The 23,769-nt window shown below is 37.3% G+C and overlaps 3 protein-coding genes across 5 annotated transcripts in view; all 3 read right to left on the reverse strand.

Annotated features, from left to right (window-relative positions):
- The window catches only part of LOC127803244 (uridine/cytidine kinase UKL1, chloroplastic), a 51,958-nt gene that overhangs the window by 15,336 nt on the left and 12,853 nt on the right, over nt 1–23,769 (reverse strand). The window contains exons 9-14 of one of the 3 annotated variants that reach the window (XM_052339338.1): nt 21,735–21,795; nt 21,545–21,605; nt 20,941–21,034; nt 20,747–20,819; nt 20,476–20,558; nt 19,919–20,382 (exon numbers count right to left, since the gene is read on the reverse strand). In XM_052339338.1, the coding sequence (XP_052195298.1) occupies nt 20,236–20,382; nt 20,476–20,558; nt 20,747–20,819; nt 20,941–21,034; nt 21,545–21,605; nt 21,735–21,795 (519 nt within the window). In that variant the 3' untranslated portion in view covers nt 19,919–20,235. Of the gene's footprint in view, nt 1–19,918; nt 20,383–20,475; nt 20,559–20,746; nt 20,820–20,940; nt 21,035–21,544; nt 21,606–21,734; nt 21,796–23,769 lie in introns of those variants that run through there. The other 2 variants (XM_052339339.1, XM_052339340.1) reach the window with 2 other exon arrangements.
- On the reverse strand, nt 1,300–2,532 carry LOC127803246 (receptor-like protein EIX2). Its single transcript, XM_052339341.1, has one exon. The coding sequence runs from the start codon at nt 2,530–2,532 to the stop codon at nt 1,300–1,302; it is 1,233 nt and encodes a 410-aa protein (XP_052195301.1).
- LOC127803243 (receptor-like protein EIX1) lies at nt 2,806–4,365 on the reverse strand. The gene has a single exon (XM_052339337.1). It carries the CDS (start codon nt 4,360–4,362, stop codon nt 2,806–2,808), a length of 1,557 nt encoding a protein of 518 aa, XP_052195297.1. The 5' UTR covers nt 4,363–4,365.

Below are 23,769 nucleotides of genomic sequence, written 5' to 3' on the forward strand. Positions count from 1 at the left end.
TCTACAGTAGAATTCTAGTCCTACGTTTATCTCTATTTGATCCAAGTTACTCTTTACCGTTGTAATTGAGAATAATTCTAAATATATTGACTTAAAATCTAAGGCCGACTCACCTTATCTTAAAATAAAATAAAAACTAGAGTTATCTCCATACTTAAAAATGTACACTTATATTACATATAACTAATTTTTAAAATGTAACACAATGCAAACAAAAACAAGAAAATAAGATCTAAAAAATAAATTTTTTATATAAAATAATTTACATGCAAACAAAAAATCCTTAACTTAGATGACAAATGTCTAGTTCATGTATTAGAGTAAATGAAAATGCAATATATAGAATATAGTTATTGTCAAGACAAGATAACTTGCTCATAAAAATATTTTAATTTCTGATATTTTGAGTCCATTAATGGGAATAATGGGATTCTAGAGGATATATTGCAAATATAAATCTCGTCCAACAGATAGTGCGTCGACGATGGTGCGTGCCACTATTTTCTAAGTCTGTCATTTCACTTAACTCCACAACTTTGTTAAATGTTATTATTGAATAGGGATATAAATGAATTAATATATTTAGTTAATAGATGATTTATATTTTTTAATTAAGTAAATGAATTTGAACAAAATTATAGAATTTGTTTATTAAATGAGCTGAACTCAAACAGAAGTCCGATTAATTTGTTTATGTTCATTTATAATTCATTTTTTTGTTTATTTAATAAAGGTATACGTATAGATTTTTAAGATATTTAAGGGTTTATTTTTGCTTCAAAATTCATAATTTTGTTAAATTAATATGATTGTATAAACCATTTATTAAGAAAATAGTTTATTTATAAATAATTATATTTTTTTTCAAGAACAAACTCGTTTATTATTTACGAACAAACTTTATAACTTCTTATTTTATGAACATCCAACACATTTTTTTAACTTAAACAAGTCGCAAAAATTTATTAACAAACCGACTTTGAACATTTCTTACAAAACTTAACTCATAAGTGAACCAAACTAAAATACCTTTAAAATAAATGAACTAAGCCCAAATAAAGCTAAACACGATTCATTCACTTATTTTTTTTCACCCATCTTTATTTTGTTTATTTTCTTTTCTATTCCTATTTTGTTTTGATTTTCCCCGTGCTAATCTAATGGAAATTGATTGCTTTCAAATATATATATAATATGTTTGAGCAAAAAATAAAATAAAAAAAACCTCAAAAATATTTTTAAATTATGAAGTCCTCATTTGAAATAACCCAAATTACATCTAATATAAGTGCAATTAACTCACCTCTTAAACATCTTCTTCAAACGATTAGCGGTTACGAAGATTAACACAGTGATTTCACTTATTATTTTCTCGAGAAAGCAAAAATATGCAAGTCTCCACCGTTTCTTAATTATCAAACTGCCACAGACTCCCCAAAATCCCATAAAGAATCCTAGTGCTATAGTCAAGTAGAACCATAGGTTCTCCATCCGACCTTTAACGTCTTCATCATTTTTGCCTCCACCAGAAGGTGCCTCGCCATTGCCACTACCACTGCCACTACATTTGGTTGTCAGTGGAGTCCCACAAAGCGCAAGATTACCCTTATAAATGGATGGATCATCGAAGGTCTGAAACTGGTTCTTTGTGGGTATTTTACCAGACAATTTGTTAAACGAAAGGTTCAAATGACTTAGAAATGTCAAAGAAACTATGCTAGCTGGGATTTCACCCACAAGTTTGTTGTGAGAAAGATCGAGGGTTTCTAAATCTTTCAAGTTCCCAATCATCTCTGGGATCTTTCCTGTCAACTGATTCCTGGACAAGATCAAGGTACCCAACTCGGAAAGTGTGGTCAGTTCTTGTGGAATGCCACCGGATAAGTTATTGCTGGAGAGATCAAGACTATTCACAAGGTAAAGAGTGGTTTCTGTGTACTCCATTATTCTACCCTTGGTGGCCACCTGCAAGCTCCCTTCATATCGCTCAGAATCCAACTTAAGCTCAGTTTTCAAGCCACTTAAATTCCCTAAACAAGTTGGGATTATCCCTGTGAGCTTGTTGTGTGAAAGATCCAATATGTGAAGATTAGAGAGGCGACATAATTGCCCAGGAATGTGTCCTGTAAAGGAATTGTTTCTCACGCGAAAAATCAATAAAGACGGCATGGCTTCTCCTACCCAATATGGAAGATTTCCAGAGAGTCGATTGTCACCCATATCAAGGGTATCCATACTGGTGCAATTTTGCAGGCTGGAAGGGATTTGACCATAAAGCTTGTTCCCACCCAGAAACAAAAATCTAATGAAACTTAGAGAGCCAATTGAGCTTGGGATCTTACCAAAAAAATTGTTGTTCGAGATGTCCAGGTAGTAGAGATATTTAAAATCGCTCCAAATGTCAGGAATTACTCCAGACAGATGATTATTTGAGATGACTAGGTCGGTCATGTTTTGCAGATTGCCTAGGGACAAAGGGATACTACCATATAGATAGTTCTGGGAGATATCTAAGTCTGTCAATAATGGCATTGCTTCACCAATGTCAGGAGGAATTGGCCCAGAGAACAAGTTATCCCTCAAATAAAGTGCAGTGACATTGGAAGACCAGAGTGGTAGAGGGCCCTCAAAGCAGTTTGACCTTAGATCAACAGTAGATAGGTAGTTGAAACGCAGTGAGTTAGGCACTTGTCCACTTAAGTTATTGTGAGAGACATCTAGTTCATCGAGAGGCAAATCCAATTTGAAGAGCCAATCAGGTAGGGATCCTGAAATTCTAGCATAGCGCAGCACCACAGTTCTCAGCTAATTTTGATTTTCAAGCCATGTGGGAAATTTGGGACCCAATTGGCATGCTTTGATGTTGATGTATCTAAGTTGGAAAGGTGGAAGCCAACGAGGATCAATTTTGAAAATCACTGAAATATTTGGTGAATGTTTTGTCATTTGCAACTCTTTTAAGCTTGAGAGATTTGCAAAATGGGTCTCAGTTATAACACCTTGCCAAGAATTCTCTGAGAGATCTAGCACTATCATTGATGAGAGCTGCCCAAGATTACCAGGGATGCTACCACTCATTTCATTGTCCGAGAGGTACAAGTACTGCAAGGAAGACAAGTTTCCAATAGAATTGGGAATTGAACCTCTAAACATGTTCTTCCACAGTTGAAGGTCCCTCAACTTCTTTAAGTATCCTAATGAATTAGGGAGCCTTCCTGTCAGTGTGTTATATCCCAAGTCCAACGTGTCTAACCTGCTTTTATTGCATCTTGATAACGTGCTAATGAGTTCAGTTACCTCACCACTGATATTGTTCATGGAAAGCTTCAATGTCTGCAAATTGCAAAGCTTTCCTAAACTTGGCGGCAACTCACCTCCCAGGTAAGTATACTGTGAGAGATCAAGATTTTGGAGGGAAATAAGTTCTTCAAATGTGTCTGGAAGCCTACCTTGGAGATTGTTGGAGTTTAGGTCAAGTTGCGATAGGGAGCTGAGATTAAATAACCAGTGAGGTATTGTGGAGTTGAAGCCATTCCTTGAAAGTTTGAGCACTGAAAGGGCTGTGAAGTTAATAGATGGAAGAGATGGCGGGAGGTTAAGAAGCTGACATTGAGGCAAGTGTATTTCTACAAGGGAAGGAAGCAAATTAATAGTTTGAAGCCAGTGAGATGAGACATTGCTCAAGTCCACACCTCCCAAATTTAGGTATCTCAAATCGGAAAGACTTGATACCCAATTCAAATCCTTGCCCTCTAATTCTATAAAGTTATTGCTGAGATCTAGGTAAAGCAAGCCAGAAAGGTTTCCCAAACTTTGTGGGATTGCCCCACCAAAAGACGTTCTAGAGAGATTGAGATACCTCAACTTTGAGAAAGATCCAAAGAAATTTGGGACTCGTTTGCCTTCAAAGTTATTCTTGCTAAGGTCCAAATACCTCAAGTACTTCAAGTCCAGCAAAGACGAACTAATCGCGCCTCCCAATTCATAATCCATTCCATCAGTATCAATACTCCTTGGAAATGGATTTTGGAGTTTCAGCTTCACAACGTTCCCTGTTCTGTTGTCGCAAATCACGCCCCTCCATGCACAACAATTGTCTCCAACCCAAGAAGAGAGCTGGAACGAGGGGTCCGTGAGACCACCTTTGAATTTGAGAAGTGCTTTCTTCTCAGCTTCTATGCAACCTGCCGCCACCTTAGAACTCTCATAGCAGAAGCCAAGTCTGAAGGTTTGAAGAAACACAAGTGCACACAAGAGAATGAACGACGGTAGTTGACAGCATCTCCTTTTCATTCCCATAGGCACCCAAGGCAAGGAAGAGTTGCAAACACTGAAGTAAATGTCAGTTGTGATGCATAACATATATACGAGACCATGCATATTATATACAGATGAACCCAATACATATTCGTACAAACTGAGTTCATTGAGGAGCAATAATCAATGGAGTTGGGACCTACAGGATTTAGTCTCCGTCAACCATTGTCCACAACTAGCTTCTAGTGGCCCTGCAATTGAGGTTGGAATGGACACGGTGATGTTAAATTTTCAACCCCAAAAATGTCATCTCCCATTATTGTGCAAGTTGCTAAAATTCTTTTCCTTTTTGGGTAACTTATAGATTTCTTTGTAATTTGAATACTTTAAAGGATACTTTTATAGTTTAAAACTAGTTTTTGAGGTTTCTGTCGTTTTGTTTTTGCTCAAACACAATCTCTATTATTAACACTGTTAATTTAATTAAATCTTAATTAAGTAAAACCAAATCACAATTTACTTAATTTAGGTACTTTACATTAAAAAATCAAAAACTGAAACAAAAGCCATCGCTAAGTCTTGCTAGGGGTCTTGTCTATTTTCATTGTCCGCCGCCCACTACGAGTCCTGTCCATTTTCATTGTCCGCCGCCTGGCGCCCGCTGTTATTTTCTACTATTTTCGCCACCGTCTTCAAAGTGGCCTTGTTGGTTGACCTCCATCGACTTCAAGTCCTCGTCAATTTTGTACAATTTTTCTACTATTTTCGCCACCATCTTCAAATTTTGTACAATTTTTTTTGTACCAAAAATGCTGTTACAGAAGAGTTCAGATTTTTTTTTTTTTTTCCATTTTAGATAAAAGGAAGAAGGTATGAGTTCTTTTGAACAAATTTTACCACCGTACTCCACCGTGTAATAAATTAACTCGACAAAGTTAATCAGTTTGTATCTAACAAAGTACATAGATCGACTATCTCCAAATTATGCCTACATATTCTTGTATGAAAATTTTGTTCAAACACTCTACTGTCTATAATTCATTAAGTAAATTTTTATATTAAAGTCTCCTTAATAACATCATGACCTGCCTACACAATAAAACTTAAGAATCATATAACTAAAACACCACAAAATCACTAAAAATAATAAATCTGGCATTAAGGTGATTAAGGAGTTCAACAAATTAAATCAAGAGGGATCGGTGACAGATTATTGTGATAGATTTGAGGAGTTAAGGTCCCTATTGTGGAGTAAGTAATCAGCCAGCTCTGATGGAGCACCATTTTGTATCAAGATTTGTTAGTTATTTGAAGGACAAACTGAGGTCAATGGTCAAGATGATGATGTCGATAACTGTGAAAGAGGCAGCCGAGAGAGAGCAAGGCTACAGGAACTTGCCTTGGAAGCCATTTTTAGAAAGCAAGAGTTGCAACCTAACAGTTATATTAAGGGCAAACAACTGATTGAGGGAGCTTCCAAGGCTGCAAATCATGTCAAGCATGAATCAGAGAAAAAATTGGAGTTGGACCGGCCAATTATAACTAAAGACTTCAACAAGGGAGAGAGATTGGACAAGGCTATCAGTGGGGATCACTGTACATATCTGCTGGAGGTTGATGTATCAGCACTGGAAGCGAAGGATGGCGATGGTGATAGTGTCCTTGCAACAGATGAAAAGTATGAGGCTGATAAAGACCTTGTCAGATCTCCAATCTGGCAATGATTTCTCCCGCAATTCAGAAGGAATGGCGCGGGAATGAGAAACCCAAAGGGAATGAAATTAGAGAGAGAGATATATATATATATATATAATTAAGAGAGAGATTAGTGAGGGAAAAATGTGATTCAATTATACTTTTAGATTCCCACTTCAGCGGTATGAGCTGATTTATATACCTTCCTCAAGGAGGCGCCAATCATTTGAATTGCAAATTGCTAACTACCAGCTTCTACACACTTCTATACTCCAACCACCTACCACCTTTATTACAATATTACCCCTTCGACTAATAGGCGCCCTTGCCTTTGTCCGTGACAATTCCCCTCCCCTTAGGATTCTTTTTGTCCTTAAGAAGAGTTTATAGGAGTCCTACTGCCCTAAAAAATTGCTGAAGTAAGTCTAGTAAATACTCTCAGGTGTTATTTTTCGGATGAAGGTTGGACCAGCGGACTAGAACCTAAGTGAGGGGGAGGTTCTGTTTATATATCACTCGCTTATCCACGATAGCTACAGGCTCAGCTACCTGTTGTGATGTTGGAGCAGCCGAGGGTAGAGTTGCACTCACTGGGTTGGTACCAGGAGATGGTTTGAGGAGAGAGACATGGAAAATGGGATGGATGGAAGTCTCTGCTGGAAGTTGTAATCAGTATGTCGTTTTACCCACCCGAGCTTAACACTTCATACGGCCCATAGAATTTAGGACTGAGTTTGGACACTGCCTTTGGGGAGAGAGAGTCTTCAATTGTGCTTGCCTCAGTTTTAGATAGACCCGGTCCCCAACTGAGAAGTTTCATTCACTCCGCTTCTTGTCAGTGCATTGCTTCATTCGATTTTGGGCGCTTGCTCATTCCCTCTTTAGAGTCTGCATCACTTGTTGTCTTTGAGTGAGATAATCATCCATTGTGGCTACCAAGTTAGGGCCTCCACTGATAGGTAGGAGTGGTGGTTTGTAGCCGAATAAGGCCTTAAACAGGGTCATTTTCAAGGACAAGTGGTAGTTGGTCTTATACCACCATTGTGCCACCCTACGGACTGCACCAAGCACACACATCGAAGGTAGGTCTCAAGGCATTGATTCACTCGTTTCGTCTGTCCATCCGTTTCCGAATGATATGCTAATGACATGTGGAGCTTGGTATCGAGTGATTTCATGAGCTCCCTCCATATAATAAGCTGGTGAAGACTTTGTCTCGATCAGTCACAATGACTTAAGGCAAGCCGTGTAATTTTCCAACTTGATCTATGAACACTCGCGCCATTTCTTGGGCTGTGAAGGGATGAGTTAGACTTAAGAAATGGTTGTATTTGGTGAGTTTGTCCACGATTACCAATATGCAGTCTTTGCCTTCTGACTTGGGTAATCCTTCCACGAAGTCCATACTAATACTGGACCATGCTTGCTCCGATCAAGGCAATGGTTGCAGCAGCCCTGGAGAGTGAATGTTCTCATGCTTACATCGGCTACAAATGTCACAGCTCTTTACGTAATTCTGCATTGCCTTCTTCAACCCCGACCAATAGAACAATTGTTGTACTCTGTTATATGTGCTTTGGACCTCAAAATGGCCTTCTACGAGTGAATCATGCAGTGCTATTAGGATCTTCCTTCGTAGCAACTCGTCACCTCCGATTACCAGCTTCTCTTTGGACCTTAGCAGCCCATTCCTTAGTGAATAGCCCGGTTTGCTCGTGGGATCTAGTGTCAGTTGCTCCATTAGATCCTTGATCCATTCTGTTTTCCTGTAACTAGCTGCTACCTCTAGGTGCCATTCTGGTATGACAGAAGTCATGGCTACCGTTGTCCCTTCCTCCATACAGCAGAAAAGGGCATCGGTTGCTTTGTTCTCGAGTCCTTTCCTGTATTGAATGGTGTAATCAAGACCCATGAGTTCAGACATACCTTTCCTTTGGAGGTGTGTTTGTAGCTTCTGTTGCAATAGGAATTTTAAGCTTTCATGACCAGTTCGAATAATGATCTTACTCCTTTCCAAATAATTCCTCCACTTCTCTATTGTTATCAAAACTACCAATAGTTCTTTCTCATATACACTGAGGCCGAGGTACTTTGGTGCTAAAGCCTAGTTGATGAAGGCTATGGGCCTTCCTCCTTGAGCCAACACCGCTCCAATTCTATAGTTGCTGGCATTAGTCTCTAAAACAAACAGTTGATTAAAATCAGGGAGGTTCAATGTAGGAACCTCACTCATGGCTTTCTTCAGTTGATCAAAGGCAGCTTCAGCTGCTTCACCCTAATGAAATCCTTCTTTTTTAAGCAACTCAATTAATAACTTGCTGATGATGTTGTAATTTTTAACAAATCGCCTGTAATAACCTTAAGGCCTAACAATCCCCACAAACTCTTCACATTAGTTAGTCGTGGCCAGGTATTCATTGCTACAACCTTTTGGGGGTTAGTGCTCACCCCCTTGTCTGATATAACATGGCCTAGATATTCCACCTGGGTTTGTGCAAAGGCACATTTGGACTTCTTGATGAACAACTTATTGAATCTAAGGATTTGTAAGGTCATCCATAAGTGCTCTATGTGTTTAGGGAAGCTGGATCTGTAAATTAAGATATCATCAAAGAAAACCAGAATGAATTGGCGAAGATAGGGTTCGAATATCTGATTCATGAGGGCTTGGAAAGTTGTTGGTGCGTTAGTTAAACCGAAAGGCATTACTAAGAATTCATAGTGCCCTTGGTGAGTCCATTAGGCTGTTTTGTGGATATCTTGGGGGCTCATACGGATTTGATGATATCCTGAACGAAGGTCGAGTTTGGAGAAAACTTTGGCTCTATGTAACTCATCTAATAGGTCCTCTATGATAAGAATAGGAAACTTATTCTTTATGGTAAGGAAGTTGAGTTGGCGGTAGTCTATGCAAAACCGCCAACTGCCGTCCTTTTTGACTAAGAGAATAGGGGAGGCATATGGGCTGATGCTGGGTCAAATGACTAATCGATGAAGCATTTCTTTAATCATGCGTTCAATCTCAGCCTTCTGTTTTGGGGGATACCAGTAAGAACTAATGTTAACCAGCTCGGAATTGGGTTTAAGGTTTATGGTGTGGTCTAACGGTCTGGGAGGGGGTAGAGCTTTCGATTCTTCAAACAAATCCTTAAACTCAGCTAAGAGTTCATCAAGCAAATCCAGTTGAGTTACCTCCTAGGGGATGGAGCCATTCTTCGTTGCTTCTAGTTTGAGTTTCCCACCATAGTCTAATTCCTCCTCCTCCTTCTCAATTGCTTATATCGAGAACAATTGAGCCACCTAGGTCCACTTGCTTTTGAATAACTTATGTAGTCTTTTTCCTAAAATAAGTTTGCAAGTACCAGCCTCCGCACCGCCAATGATAGTCATTCATTTTCCCCTTTGTCAAAAGTGACTTCCATTTTCTTAAAATCAAAGCAAATGGGGCTTACTTTTCTCATCCAATCCACGCCTAAGACCATATTGCAGCCTCCTAATCGAATAAGTCTTAAGTCGACTTCGAAGTTTTCCCCCTGCATCTGCCAACAAAATCCCATACACGCAAACTTACAGATCACCTTCTGTCCATTAGCCACCGTAACAGACAGTGGAAATGTCCCGGTGAGTCAACAATGGAGCCTCTTAGCTACTCTTTCATCCAGGAAGCTATGTGTGTTTCCGTTGTCAATGAGTATAGACAGGTCGTCCTCCTGTGCCTTACCATCTACTTTTATGATTTTACTTGTGGATACTCCCCTTAGCGCATGGAGGGAAATCTCCATTTTCTCTTCTTATCCTTCATTCTCTTGTGTCTCTGCTTCTTCAACCTCTTCTTCCCCATCTTATGTTCCTTCTAGCAACAGCAATTAGCATTTGCATTGATGGCTGGGAGTGTACTTATCTCCACACTTGAAATAAAGTCCTACTAACCTCCTATATTCTCTCAAACTATTCCCAAACAATGGGGATGAAGCTGGTAGAGCTAACGCCTTATCGTTTGATCCCCCTGTTCCTCATTCCTTATTCCACCCCATGTTACTCTGTTGCATAGGCACCTGCCATCCTCTACTCACCCCTTTCTGCTTCTTCGATAATGCCTCTACCACGAGTTCTTGCAACTTAGCGCACTCTGTAGCCTACTGTACTGTTTTTAGTTGAAACATTTTCACTATGGGGTGGATTTCTTCGCTCAAGCCGCTGATGAAACTTGACACGAAGTAACCCCCGGTAAGTGTGGGATTGGAGATCAACATGAAGACCTTCAATTCCTCAAACTTTTGTTGGAAAACCTGCACAGATCCTCCTTGTTTCAATTTATTAAATTCTTCTACTACGTCTAACATTCCTTTCTCTCCAAATCTTCCACAAATTCTTTCCAAGAGCACTCGTCTTTCACTCCCATCCACCCCTGGTACCATGCATCCCCCACATCGTTAAGGTAGGCCGCAGCAATTGTTACCTTCTGTTGTTCGGCCACATTATAGAGACAAAACACTCTCTCACAACGTCTCACCCACCATCGCGGATTTTGGCCATCAAATAAAGAAATCTCCATACGCGGCATCAACGTCCCGCTCATTTTTCGATCCTTATGCTATGCCCGATCTCCTGACACCCGCATTTTCTTCCATCATTGGTTGCTCTGTTTCCAATTCTACAGATCCCTCCAATCTGCTATTACCCCCTAGGTCATTTAGGATTGGTTCTAAATGCTCCCTCGGAGGGAACTCCGGAGAGATTCATACCTGAGTTTGGCGTGAAAGCATCAGCATAAACTGATGCATGTGATCCCGGAGAGTTTGGTTACGTTCCCTCATTTGCTCCTCTAATCTAGCCGTCTGTGATCTACTCTCTTCCCGCCACAAGTTCACCGCTCCATCGATCCTTCTTTCCACCAAATTTTCAAATGTCTCCATCCGGTTCTGCATCTCCGATACCGATACTGTCACTTGCTGGAGTTGCGCTTCCATATGCTTCATCCTAGTTCTGTCTGCCATGGCCCTCCTGATCGCCCACGAACGTGCTCTGATCCCAGATTGTCAGATCTCCAATTTGGCAATGATTTCTCCCGCAATTCAGAAGGAATGGCGCGAGAATGAGAAACCCGAAGGGAATGAAATTAGAGAGAGAGATAGAGAAAGAGTGAGAGATTAGTGAGGGAAAAATGTGATTCAATTGTATTTTTAGATACTCGCTTCAACGGTATGAGCTGGCTTATATACCTTCCTCAATGAGGCGCCAATCATTTGAATTACAAGCTGCTAACTACTAGCTTCTACACACTTCTATACTCCAACCGCCTACCACCTTTATTACAATATTACCCCTTCGACTAATAGGCGCCCTTGCCCTTGTCCGTGACAGACCTAAGGATAAGGACGACAGCTGCAAAGAATGAGGAAAAACCTGAATTAGATCAGGCAATTCAAGCTGCCAAAGAAGTAATGGTAATTGTTAAAAAAGCTATCAATGTTCCACTTACAAAAAAATCTGCTGGAAATGGGTTTTTAGAGTACACCAGCAATCGGGAAGTTAAAGATACCCCACTTGAGGATACCTCTACTTAAGAGAAAGAAGATATTGGGAAGATGGTGGGAAAATTCTTTGTGGAAGGAAACAAAACTTTTGCTGCTTTGATAGTTCTCATTTTCATTGGAAAGCAATAGCATCGAACCAAATTTCAGCTTGCAAAGCAAATTGACTTACTCTCTACAGTTAGAGAGATTATGGTGGAAGGCGTGACAGGTCAAATGGAATTAATTTTGCGAGCAACAAGGTTCCCAATCCTTTTAATATGTTAAACTTCAGTTTTTTGACAAAGGAACAATATCAACTTGGTGTTGCCATGTTTTCTATAACCCTATAGTCATTGAGAATACTATATTCTACGTAGACTATGTTGCAATGATCTCTACCAGTGAGGCTGAGCAAAAAAGCCTAACATTAAAAGCAGGAAAACCCGTATAGGAAGCTAATACTGCCTTGTAATAACTTGTGTTGATTGGATCACAAGCATTGTCGAAATGTTGCTCTCAAAGTGCTTTAAGAAATAATGTGACCCTACAGGATTATTTGGGAAATTTTTTCATTGTCCATCACTCAGTACAAGTCTTGTCTACAAGTCAAGGTCAAGTCATGCCCCTTGTTAATAAATACGCAAATTATTCGCGTATTACACGTGAATTTTTCTGTTTTTTTATTAAAAATATTATACTTGTATATTTTTGAAATATTCAGAATAATTCACGTATTTTAAATCTAAAACGTATAAAACGTGTATTAGCCGAATTTTTTAAAAATTCAATTGAAAAATTCATTGTATGCTCTCAATCCCAAACCATGTGCAGAACAAATTATGATGTTTGATAAAAAAATAATTTTTAATTATTACTATAACTAATGATGCTCATGATGACCAATTATTCTTCCCACTTTCCACTCAATTCTCCTTTTGTTTTTATTAAATTATCTTACAGAAACTACTCATTTACTCTCCTGTCTCTATCATCTATCTAACAAACTACTCTCACATTTCTCTTCGACGAATTTGTTCTTCACTTCAATCCTCAACATCTCATTAGGTGATTCAGATTCAATAACTTCAACTCTTCTTTATTTCTCTGTACGTTGCTTCATTTTATTCCTTGTTTGGTGGTTTTTTCAACATTTCTTGAAGTAATTTTTTTGTGCTAATTTTTCATCTTTATCTTCATTTTTATATGCATGGAAGATTATTTAGGGCATATTTTATTACATTATTTAAATTAATTTTTAGTTTTAAAATCAAACAATGTAAGATTGATAGATTTGAAGAATTGATTTTTTAAATTGTTTCTAAAATTAAAATTTAAAAATACTGAGTTTTAACAAACAACAAAAAATTTAGGGAAAAAAACAAGCAACAGAAAAGACTTTAGGTATATAATCTGCAGATTCTGCACCAGACTTCACATGGCATGTCAGCTCACAGATTGCGCCATCAGTGGCCATCTCTTATGGGATTTCTTAAAAAAGTTTCTTTACTCTCTCTCTCTAATTTTTTTGAGCTTTTTATCAAATTAATTATAATTTTTTTAACTTTGATAAACATGCTAGCAGTATTAGAGCAAATTCCAGAACACACTGAGAATAAATATGAGCTCCACAATTAACAGGAAGAAAACATGAGTACGTGCAAATAGCATATGAATCATTTGGGGGACACAGAATCTTTTTAACTTTGCAGCATTACCCTTGCTTTGCAAAGTTGACATTTCCATAACTTGAATAAAATAAAATAATCAGAGACTTTTGCTTCAAATTGTTAGGTATAAATAGAATAAACTCGTATTCAACCCAAGTCTTTCATTCATCATGATCATTATGAAAATCCATCCATGATCATATATTCACCCATAATTAACCATGATCAATACTCATATCCACTTAGTTTATTTATTCTGTTTGGTTGAATCTGTTGTTTTTTTTAATTATATAAGTTTTAATAAATTTATTTCTACTTATACATGTTAAACTTTGTTAATTAATTGTTATGCATATTAGTAAATAAAATTAAACTATATGTAGGAAATGCGACAAAGAGACAAATTTTGGGAGTATGCTGATAATCTGGATCGACGATTCAAATGTAAATTTTGTCAAAAAGAGTATCATGGTGGTATATCTAGAGTAAAATCGCATTTATCTGGTCAAACAGGACGTGATCACTGTTGTTAGAATCTTACGATTCACGATTCAAATCGTACGATTCAACTCAATTCATATAGAAATCGAGTCGAATCTATAGGGTAAATCTAAAATCCCTTAGAATCGTACGATTCGCGATTCGAATTGTACGATTCGACTCGATTCATATAGAAATCGAGTCGAATTTATAGGATAAATCGAAAATCCCTTAGAATCAACTATGAATCGGACGAATCGACCGTGAATCGCATGAATAGCACGATTCGTCCGATTCATCCAATTCGTGCGACTTTGCTTGCATGTGCGCCTTAATCAAATATTCGTTCGATTTGGCTATCTTTGAAAACAAAGAAGATGATGAAAATGAAGATGCTCTTGAACTTGAAGATGAAAATGATTGATAACTAGTGAAAATTATGGACAATAGAGTTTATTAGTAACCTTATAGTTGTAGTTTTTTTTTTTTTTTTTCTAGCTTGTTATTTTGAAAGTGGTTTAGTTTGGTGTAATTTGAATTTAAAGGCAACATGAATATACTTTTGCCTTTTGGTATAATTTTAAACTTAACAAATATATTTAGAAGTTTATTTATCTATTTATATTTAAAAGAATTGATTATGGTGGGCACATTATTTATTTTCTATGGATATATATTATTTATAGTTGAAATTGAGAATATGTACCGAATCTTACGATTCGATTCGATTCTCGATTCACGATTCATAAAATAAGGATTTCGATTCTCGATTCGAATCTCAATTTAACAACTATGGGCGTGATATTATGGTTTGTCCAAGTGTGCCAGATGAGGTACAAGCTCTAACTGTTATTGCTATTGGAGATGGTAGTAAAAAGGCAAAATTATCTATTGAAAATGTCGGAACTAGTCAAGAAACTTTGTCAAGTTTACAACAAACTTCAATACCTACCATATACAACAAAAATGATAAGGATATGGTGGATATGAAAATAACTCAACATTTTTTTTTGAATAATGTTGAAGTTTGCCTAGAGTTTGTGCGGTAGAAGATCAGTAAAGTATGGAAGATTATTGGCTGGAAGTTATTAAACAGTTAAGATTTTTTAAGCCAAAGTGTAATTAATGTAAATTTTGGGGGTCTAACTGTAATTTCCCTATAGTCATTAGTTATATGGGGGTTCTACCTCCTCTATAAATAAGAGGGCAAGGCGGCAGTCTAACATCTTCCTCTCTCTTGCCAAGTTCTCTTCTTCTATTGTGAGTATTCTTTATTCTAGAGAAAGTAAGGCATATGTATTGTGTTCTTGAGTTTTCTTGAAGTGAACAAGGGTTGTACTTGAGCGATAGGATTGAGAGAGAGGTTGGGTTTTGTATTGATCAGTTTCATCCTAATAAAAGGCTGCTCTTGGTGGGTGTTTGAAGGTTGGATGTAGGATTGCCAAAGGCATTCCGAACCAGGATAAAATCTGCGCCTAATGCTGTTTGGTTTGATCTTTTTATTCTGTTATTTCCTTTTCTGTTGTCCATATATTCTGTTTCTATTCTTTCATTGCATCCAAGAGTGTTTGAGAGGGTTTATGTGAGGGTTTTCTCGCCTAAGGTTGTAACCTAAGAGTCCTAAGGTTAACAAATAATATTCCTTTCAATGTTATTCAAACACCTGCTTTTATTGAGATGATTAAGGCTGTTTCTAACTTTGGTATTGGATATTTGTTACCAAGTTATTCTACTCTAAGAACTAAATTAGTGATGAATAACAAAACAATGGTTGAAGATTATGTAGCTAAAGTGAAGGAATCGTGGAGTTTATCAGGATGCACATTAATGTCTGATATTTGGACAGACATGAAAGGTCATTCATTTATCAATGTGGTTGCTTATTCTCTAAAAGGGCCTGTCTTTTTAAAGTCTTTTGAAAGGTCAAGTCATAGAAAGAGTGGTTCTTTTCTTAGAGATCTACTTATATCTGTCATTGAGGAGATTTGACCAAAGAATGTAGTTCAAATTATCACAGACAATGCTTCAAATTATAGACTTGCTGGTGATATGATAATGGGAAGTTATCCTCACATATACAAAACAAAGTGTGCAGCTCATGGAGTTCAATTACTTTTCAAAGATATTTATAATCAGTTTCAATGGATAAGCAAGATATTTGATAAGGCAAAGGAGATTGTGGATTATATGTACAAACATACCATTGTCTTAAGTTTAATGAGGGAACATACACACAAGGATTTGAAAAGATATTCCAAAACTAGGTTTGCTTCTCATTTTCTAATGCTTCAATTTGTTTTAGAAGCTGAAGATGGCTTGAGAAACTTAATTGCATCAGCTACTTGGAGAAACTTATCATATAGCAAAGGAGCAATGGCACAAAATGTGAAGGACATAATTCAAGGTACTGAATTTTGGAAAGAAGGAAAAGAGGTTATATCTGCCTTAGAGTCTCTTGTTAAAATATTGCGATTAGTTGATGGTGATGGATCAACTGCTGGCTACATTTATGATGCAATAGAGAGAGCAAGAACTGCCATCAAGAAGCAATGTGAAACTAATCCTATCAAATACATGCAGCTACGGGACTTATTTGAGACAAGACGAGAGGAGAATATACTTCATGAGATACATGCAGTTGCAGCTTACCTTAACTATCTTTAATGTATGACATGAAAATAAGGTATGATTAATCTGAAGGAAGAGATGGTTTATTATTTATGGGAGAAAAATTGGTTGACATTACAGAGAGAAATAGGTTTGCTAACCAATTATTGATTTATGATGGGAGACATCCAAATATGTTTAATTTTCCTTCAATGGCACAAATGGGATCTACTCATCCTCGTAAGTAATGTTACTTTTATTTAACTTATTTTAATATCTATTTTTATTAAGTTGTTTATCTTACAGAAAGTGAACTTGTTGATCATTATGTGTAGGAGTGTGGTGGGAAGCAAACGGAGGCTTAGTTCCTATTCTAAAAAGGGTTGCTATTCCTATATTGAGCCAACCATGTAGTGCTTCTGCATGTGAATGTAATTGGAGTGCATTTGATACTGCACAAACAAAAAAGAGAAATAGATTATCACTAGATATGTTAGAGGACCTTATCTATATAAGGGTGAATTCATTAATGTTAAAGAATTCTATTAATTTTGAGATGCATGACAGAAAAGTAATTGATCTTGAAAATATTACAGAGCTTGATGAAAATGTTAATGAAAGACTTGAGGAGGCTGCAGATGAAGGTCTTGAGGAGAATGCAACAGATAATATTGATGTTGGTGATACTTCGTGGCTTGATAGAAGACTTGGCATTGGATCATCTATATCTCGATTATTTAATTATGATTTTTTTTAATTCAATTAAGGAACTGACTTGAGTATTTGGATTTTGGATTGTATAAAAATTTTCATTTTGTGATATTGGGTTGCTTAGAATTTTAAACTGTGTAAATTTCATTTATATTCTTAAAAAAAATAAATAAATAAATAAAAATTTAAAAGGCCAACCCAAATCCACGGATCCTCTCTGTCAGCCTCCCTTTTTCAAAACCCTCTTTGTTTTCTCTAGTATCAGTCTGCCATCATCGTCATTCTCTCAATCTCCTCTCACACGATTTTCTCCAACCCCTCTCTCTTAATCTCCTTCATCTCCGTCGTCTTGTCTCTTTGTCGGCCCACCGATCAGATCCACGTCGGCACCTCCTTCATCTCCGTTGCCTCTCCATCGTCTTGTCTCTTCATCGACCCATCGATCAAATCCACGTTGGCATCTTCTTCATCTCCGCCACCTCTCTGTCGATCTACATCCCCGATACTCCCTCGGTCGATTTCAAGGTAAGCCCCAAATCATTCGATTTCAAGGTAAGCCCCAAATCATTTGCATCTTTATTATTATTATTATTATTATTATTATCTTTTTCTTTTTCTATCACGAATCTCACCACTCTCCCACATCTTTTGCGGCATCCAATCCCTTAAAAAAAAAACTCCAAAGCAAGTAGAAAAACCATGCCAGGATTGGGTTTACCATATGGTGCTTGCAAGTTCTTGAGGAAAAAATGTATCCAATGGTGCATCTTTACCCCTTACTTCTGCCATGATCAAGGATCTGATCATTTTGCAGCCATCCATAAGGTGTTTGGTACCAGTAACGCTTCAAAGCTCCTAGCCCAACTTTCGAAAAATGACCGTTATTGGGCTACATTTACACTCTGGTATGAAGCCCAAGACAGGCTTCACAACCCCATATATGATTGCGTTTCACACATGTTTGCCCTTGAACAGCAAGTTATCTGTCTGCAAATTCAAATCGCGTTATTGCAGGAATTTTTGTTCGCTACCTCATGTCTAATCTCGCAAGGTGTTCCAAATTGGGTTCTCCTAGAACCCAGTTTTGGACATTCCATATGGTGAAAATGGATCATTCTTCGTGGATGATCCAAACCCCATCGACGCTAGCAGCAACCAGTGGCCATATGGAGAACTTGAATCTGTTGATGAATTTGGAGCTATTGTGTTTGGCTGAAATCATCAATGAGCATGTGGAGAATTAGATTACTGCGTTGTGAATTTTATGTGTATTTTGTGATTGTCTTTTTCAATGTTGTGTAACCTGCGATGTCTAATTATTATGACTTTACGTATTTCCAGTTTATGCTTTCTTTTGATTCAATTTGCAAAATCTTAACAATTCTTATTTTATAATATTGGTAAAAATATAAAAGTATATTTATATGTTTAATGAGTTATTTTTTTATTTATTAAGAATATGTTTGTATATATATATATAATATGTCAAATTTTTATTATCGAATTTATTCAGTTAAAACGTATTATTCACAAATTAAGTCTTTATCGAATATTTTTCGAATGACTAATATTTAACCGAATTTTTGACCGTATTTAAAAAATATCAATCCGAATAATACTCATATTTTTACTGTTTCAAATTTTTCCCGTTCGTCGAATTGCTAACAAGGGTCATGCGGTTGACCTCAAGCCCCGCTCTGCCATTAATGCTATTATTGAATGAGAGCGCTGATATTGAATAATCTTTAGGCCAAGTGTCATCTTCCCATTACTATAAAAGCCCATTCTTTTTTGCTGTTATGGAAGATTGAGTTCTTTTCCTTGAACATATTATACCACCATACTCCATGATGCAGCCAATTGATTTAGGCCAATTGTGATTGGGTGCTTGAAAAAAAAAAAAAATTGATGGATTCGTGGATTGTCTATTTCATTTTCTTGCTAATGGATTGCATACTTCTTTTCTGCTCACATGAATGGGCTTTGAATGTTTTGGTTCATCAGCTCTAACTGTCACTGTGTACGGTAACTAGGCAAATGTTGAGTCATGTTTAAACTCTAAAGAAGATGTAGCTTCATTAAAAATAAATTATCAATTCAGTGAGTGTTGCCCTGATGTCTAATTAAGATACTGAAACCTTAGGTTAGTTTTCTCTACATGTCATTCTTAAACTCTAAAGAAGGTTTTTTAAAGACAAATGTTGCTAAGCTAATACTGCAGGTATAACCCATGCTAGGTAACTTCTATTTCCCCCAATGTACCAAAAAATAATTATAGAATAAGCTAGTTGTCTTTCTAATAATGAAAAAATGGGGTACTCAATCCTCTTAAGTGCACATTTCTTATCTGATTCAGCATGTAGTCATGCTCATTTATCCCGCAACAACAATAAATAAGAATTCATAAGAATTAAAAAAGAAAAAGTAAAACGAGGATAGCTGTCACCTGAAGGATGTCTCTACTGCCTAGTTGACTTGCAGCTCAACATAATGGAAATTGAGGTTGGTTAGCCATCTTTCTTTGTTGTGACTTCCACGCTTACTATTCTCAAGCTCAACAAACATAAGAGGATTGTCACATTTTAAAATCCAATTATACGCTCAATTGCCATATAATACTAATGAAGGTAATAAGCAAAAACCCTAGAGTAGAGGTGAAGAACTCACCGATTTGAACCCGACTGCCCTCATCCACAACTTAGATGTACCACTGGGCTCCTACAAACCAAGCTGCAGCTCTGGCAGCCTCCACTAGCTGCACCAAGAGGTTGGTTTCCCACCATCTCCAGGCTTTCAGCCAAAAGGCCCCAAAATATTATAGCGTCACATATGAGGAACCATGCAAACCATTCTAGCAGGCCATACCTTGGGAGACAGTTTATGTTTTTATATTTATCTTCTAATCACCGGTTTATGCATTTTCTAGAGCCACTCTGGACAAGCCACTTTACCTGATCTTACACAATTCACATGTTAAGTACACAGTTACCCAAACATTGGTTCCCATCAAGCACGACAGAACGGACAGGCCATTGAAGAAACGGGCATCCTTCAAATGCCATGTGAACAATATACCTCGTTGATTAGAGCAACTAAAACTAAATCCAACAATACAAAGTATTCACAGCGAATTCAAATTAACAAACTAGATGATGTTGAATTTCACCAAAATGAAAGCTCGTCCTACTCTCTCTATCTCTCTCTGCATGTGGAATTGACTTTCAGTCAACGTATTCAACCATGCAGCACTGGATCAGAATTTTACCATCTCAACGATGAATTGATCAGTATGAACAAATTAATCAATCATCAGTGCCGAAGTATCGATCACCAAACTCCCCCATTCCTGGTATGACACGGAATTCTTCATTAAGCGCCACATCGATCTCTGAGGTGACAATTTTCACGGATGGGAAACGATTACAAACACAATGTATTCCTTCTGGGGCCTAAAAGCAAACATGACAGATAGGCCAATCAGTGGATGAGAAGAATGACATGTAAAAACATGCATGAAGTTGCAAACCAATAAAGTAACTCACAGAAATGAGATTCAGAAATATTATGTAGGATTCAGGAACTCCTTTTTGTATAAGTAGTTCAATTGCTTGATTAGCCGAGTTACCTTCAAAAGAATCATTAGCAGTTCAATTGTCAGATACGTAGGTATTGACAAAATTGTACAAATCTTAAAAAGAAAACAGCCATCAACATGTGACCTGGCCTCTTTCCTAAAGCCTATTCGGCATAAAGATATGGCAAAATATTAAACATTAAGAATACACTGAAGAACTCCCAAGTGCGATGAATTACCTGTAGCAAGAACTGGATCCAGAAGCAAGACATGTCGCTCCGAAATATCCTTGGGAAGTTTTTCGTATATAAGCTGTTTAAGATTAAAAATTGCCATCATAAATCAATTTTGTGATTTAATGTGCTTTGGGGTAAAAAAATAATAATCTTTATTCCTTTGCAAAACAAATCAAACAGGGGTTAAAAAACACCACCTGCTTCCCATTGTCACCATCCCGGTGGATCAAAATTTTTCCAATTTTTATTCCTTTGCAACAAGCACGTAATGCATTTTCCATACTTTCACCACTGCCAAAAATGATGAGAGATAAAGAAGTACAATTTAATATAATGAAGCAAAATCTATAAATGGTAAGGAAACGTCTTATTTCCTCCACAGTTTTGCAACTGATGATGGAGTTGCATCACATTTAGTATGAGTATGAATTTTCTGTATAATAATGTGCTTTGGGAGGATTACAAAAGTGCTCTATGGGAAAATTATGCTTTACCCATATGCAATTGGCCAAAAAAAGGCATTAGCCTCTATGATTCAGAAGTCACTTCATACCCTATATGGTCTACACAACAATGTGGTTAATGTTTCAACCTTTTAACAACAAAAATGTTTTCCATACAAACCACGTAAGCGCATTGTAGTTGGTGGGAGTATGGCATCCACTACAAGGTAAGTAAGTGTTTTTAGCATGAATGAAAAGACATTTGACTCCCAGTAAAGATTTTTTTTATTTCTATAACAAATTGAATTGACATTATCTCCAGAAACAAATATACCTCCATTGAAACTCATTTGCTCACCTTCGAACAATGGAGACTCCACACAATTTCTTGCAGAAGTCAACCCCAGTATATACTGACCCTGTATTAGTACCCAACAAATAAATGAAATTCCACTTCTTTGATAGATGACTTTTTAAAAAAAAAAGTACAAAGAGAACTGTTTAAATGTGTCCATGGTTTGCTCCGTATTTTTCTAATAGAAACACACCTGTTGGAGTGACTATTTGCTTCTCAGTAAAAGGTAAATGGCCTAGTCCATGCTCCACAACCTGAAAGTCAAAATACAAGATATGAGAACTGTGCAGCTTAGGAAGAAAACCCTAACTGTTAATATGATATTCAAACTTAATTAATCTCATTGACTATACATCTATATATAAACAAAATACAACAGGCCATGGGTTACAGGCTCTAACATAAGATTAACCCTAGATGTACTACATAAATATAACCATATAACTCAACACTCCCCCTCAAGCTGGAGCCTATATATCATATGCATCAAGCTTGCTACAAATATACTCAATTCGAGGACCCCAATTCGAGGACCCTTGAGAGATTTGGTGAAAATATCTACTAACTGGTCATTGGAATTGACAAAATCTGTAATAATACAGTCAGATAAAATCTTATCTCGAATGAAGTGACAATCTATCTCAATATGTTTGGTCCTCTCATGAAAGACTGGATTGGAAGCAATATGTAATGCAGCTTGATTGTCGCAAATTAATCTCATCTGTGATATCTCCTCAAACTTGAGCTCCTGAAGCAATTGTTTTAACCAGATAAATTCACATGTTGCTAAGGCCATAACACGATATTCTGCTTCTGCACTCGACCAAACAACAACCTCCTACTTCTTACTTTTCCAATATACTAGGTTTCCTCCAACCATAACACAATATCCTAAAGTAGACCGTCTATCAAAAAGAGAACCTGCCCAATCATCATCAGAATATCCAACTACTTGAGTATGACCTCTATCCTCATACAACAGTCATCTACCTGAAGCTCCCTTAATATACCTGAGAATCCGGACTACCGCATCCCAGTGACTATCGCAAGGAGACTGTAAAAACTGACTGACAACACTAACTGAGAAAGAAATGTCTAAACGAGTGATAGTGAGATAATTAAGTTTTCCGACTAGCCTGCGGTATCTCACAAGATTAGCAAGAGACTCCCCCGATCCTGGTAAAAGCTTTACATTAGGGTCCATAGAAGAATCTATAGGTTTACAATCAAGCATCTCAGTTTCTTCCAAAATGTCTAACGCATACTTTCGTTGAGAGATAACAATACCAGAACTGGACTGAGTAATTTCTATGCCAAGAAAGTATTTAAGTAACCCCAAGTCCTTAGTCTAAAAATGATGGAAAAAATGTTTCTTCAACTGAACAATACCATCCTGATCATTACTTGTAATAACAATATCATCCACATAGACAATCAAATATATACACCTCTCATGTGATGTGTGTTTATAAAAAATCGAATGATAAGACTCACTATGAGTCATACCAAAGTCTTGAATGATAGCACTAAATCGACCAAACCAGACTCAAGGAGACTGCTTTAACCCATATAGCGAGCGATGAAGTTTACAAACCAGCCCAGACTCCCCTTGAGCAACAAACCCAGGAGGTTGCTTCATATAAATCTCCTCCTGAAGCTCACCATGTAAGAAGGCATTCTTAATGTCCAGCTGATACGATGGCCAATGGCGCATAGCTGCCATAGAGAGAAACAAACGCACAAAGGACATCTTAACAACAGGAGAAAAAGTGTCACCATAGTCAAAACCATAAACTTGAGTATACCCCTTGGCAACCAAACTAGCCTTAAGACGATCAACCTGCCCATCAGACCCACCTTGACAGTATAGATACACCGATAGCCGATAAGAGATTTTCCTGGGGCTAACGGAACCAAATTCCATGTACCATTGGAATGCAAAATAGTCATCTCATCCACCATTGTTTGTCGCCACCCCGGATCAGAAAGTGCCTCACTAACAGTCTTAGGTACTGAAACAGAGGATAAGGAAGATACAAAAGCACAAAAAGGAGATGAGAGACGGTGATAGCTAAGAAAATTATAAATGGGGTGAGGATTCCGAGAACGGGTACCTTTCCGAAGGGCAATAAGAAGCAACTCCTCAGAAGGCAGGACCGTAGTAGGTGGAAAGACTGGAGCAGGATGTGAGGTAACAGGAGTTGTTGAGGTAGTAGGAAACACTGGAG

This window comes from Diospyros lotus, chromosome 6 (assembly GCF_014633365.1).
Source record: "Diospyros lotus cultivar Yz01 chromosome 6, ASM1463336v1, whole genome shotgun sequence".
NCBI classification, from domain to species: Eukaryota; Viridiplantae; Streptophyta; class Magnoliopsida; order Ericales; family Ebenaceae; genus Diospyros; species Diospyros lotus.

Bases quoted from the DNA above. Each gene is read 5' to 3' on its own strand.
- LOC127803246 (XM_052339341.1), bottom strand. From the start codon at position 2,532: ATGCCATTATTGACAGACTTAGATATCTCCCAGAACTATCTATATGGT.
- LOC127803243 (XM_052339337.1), bottom strand. From the start codon at position 4,362: ATGTTATGCATCACAACTGACATTTACTTCAGTGTTTGCAACTCTTCC.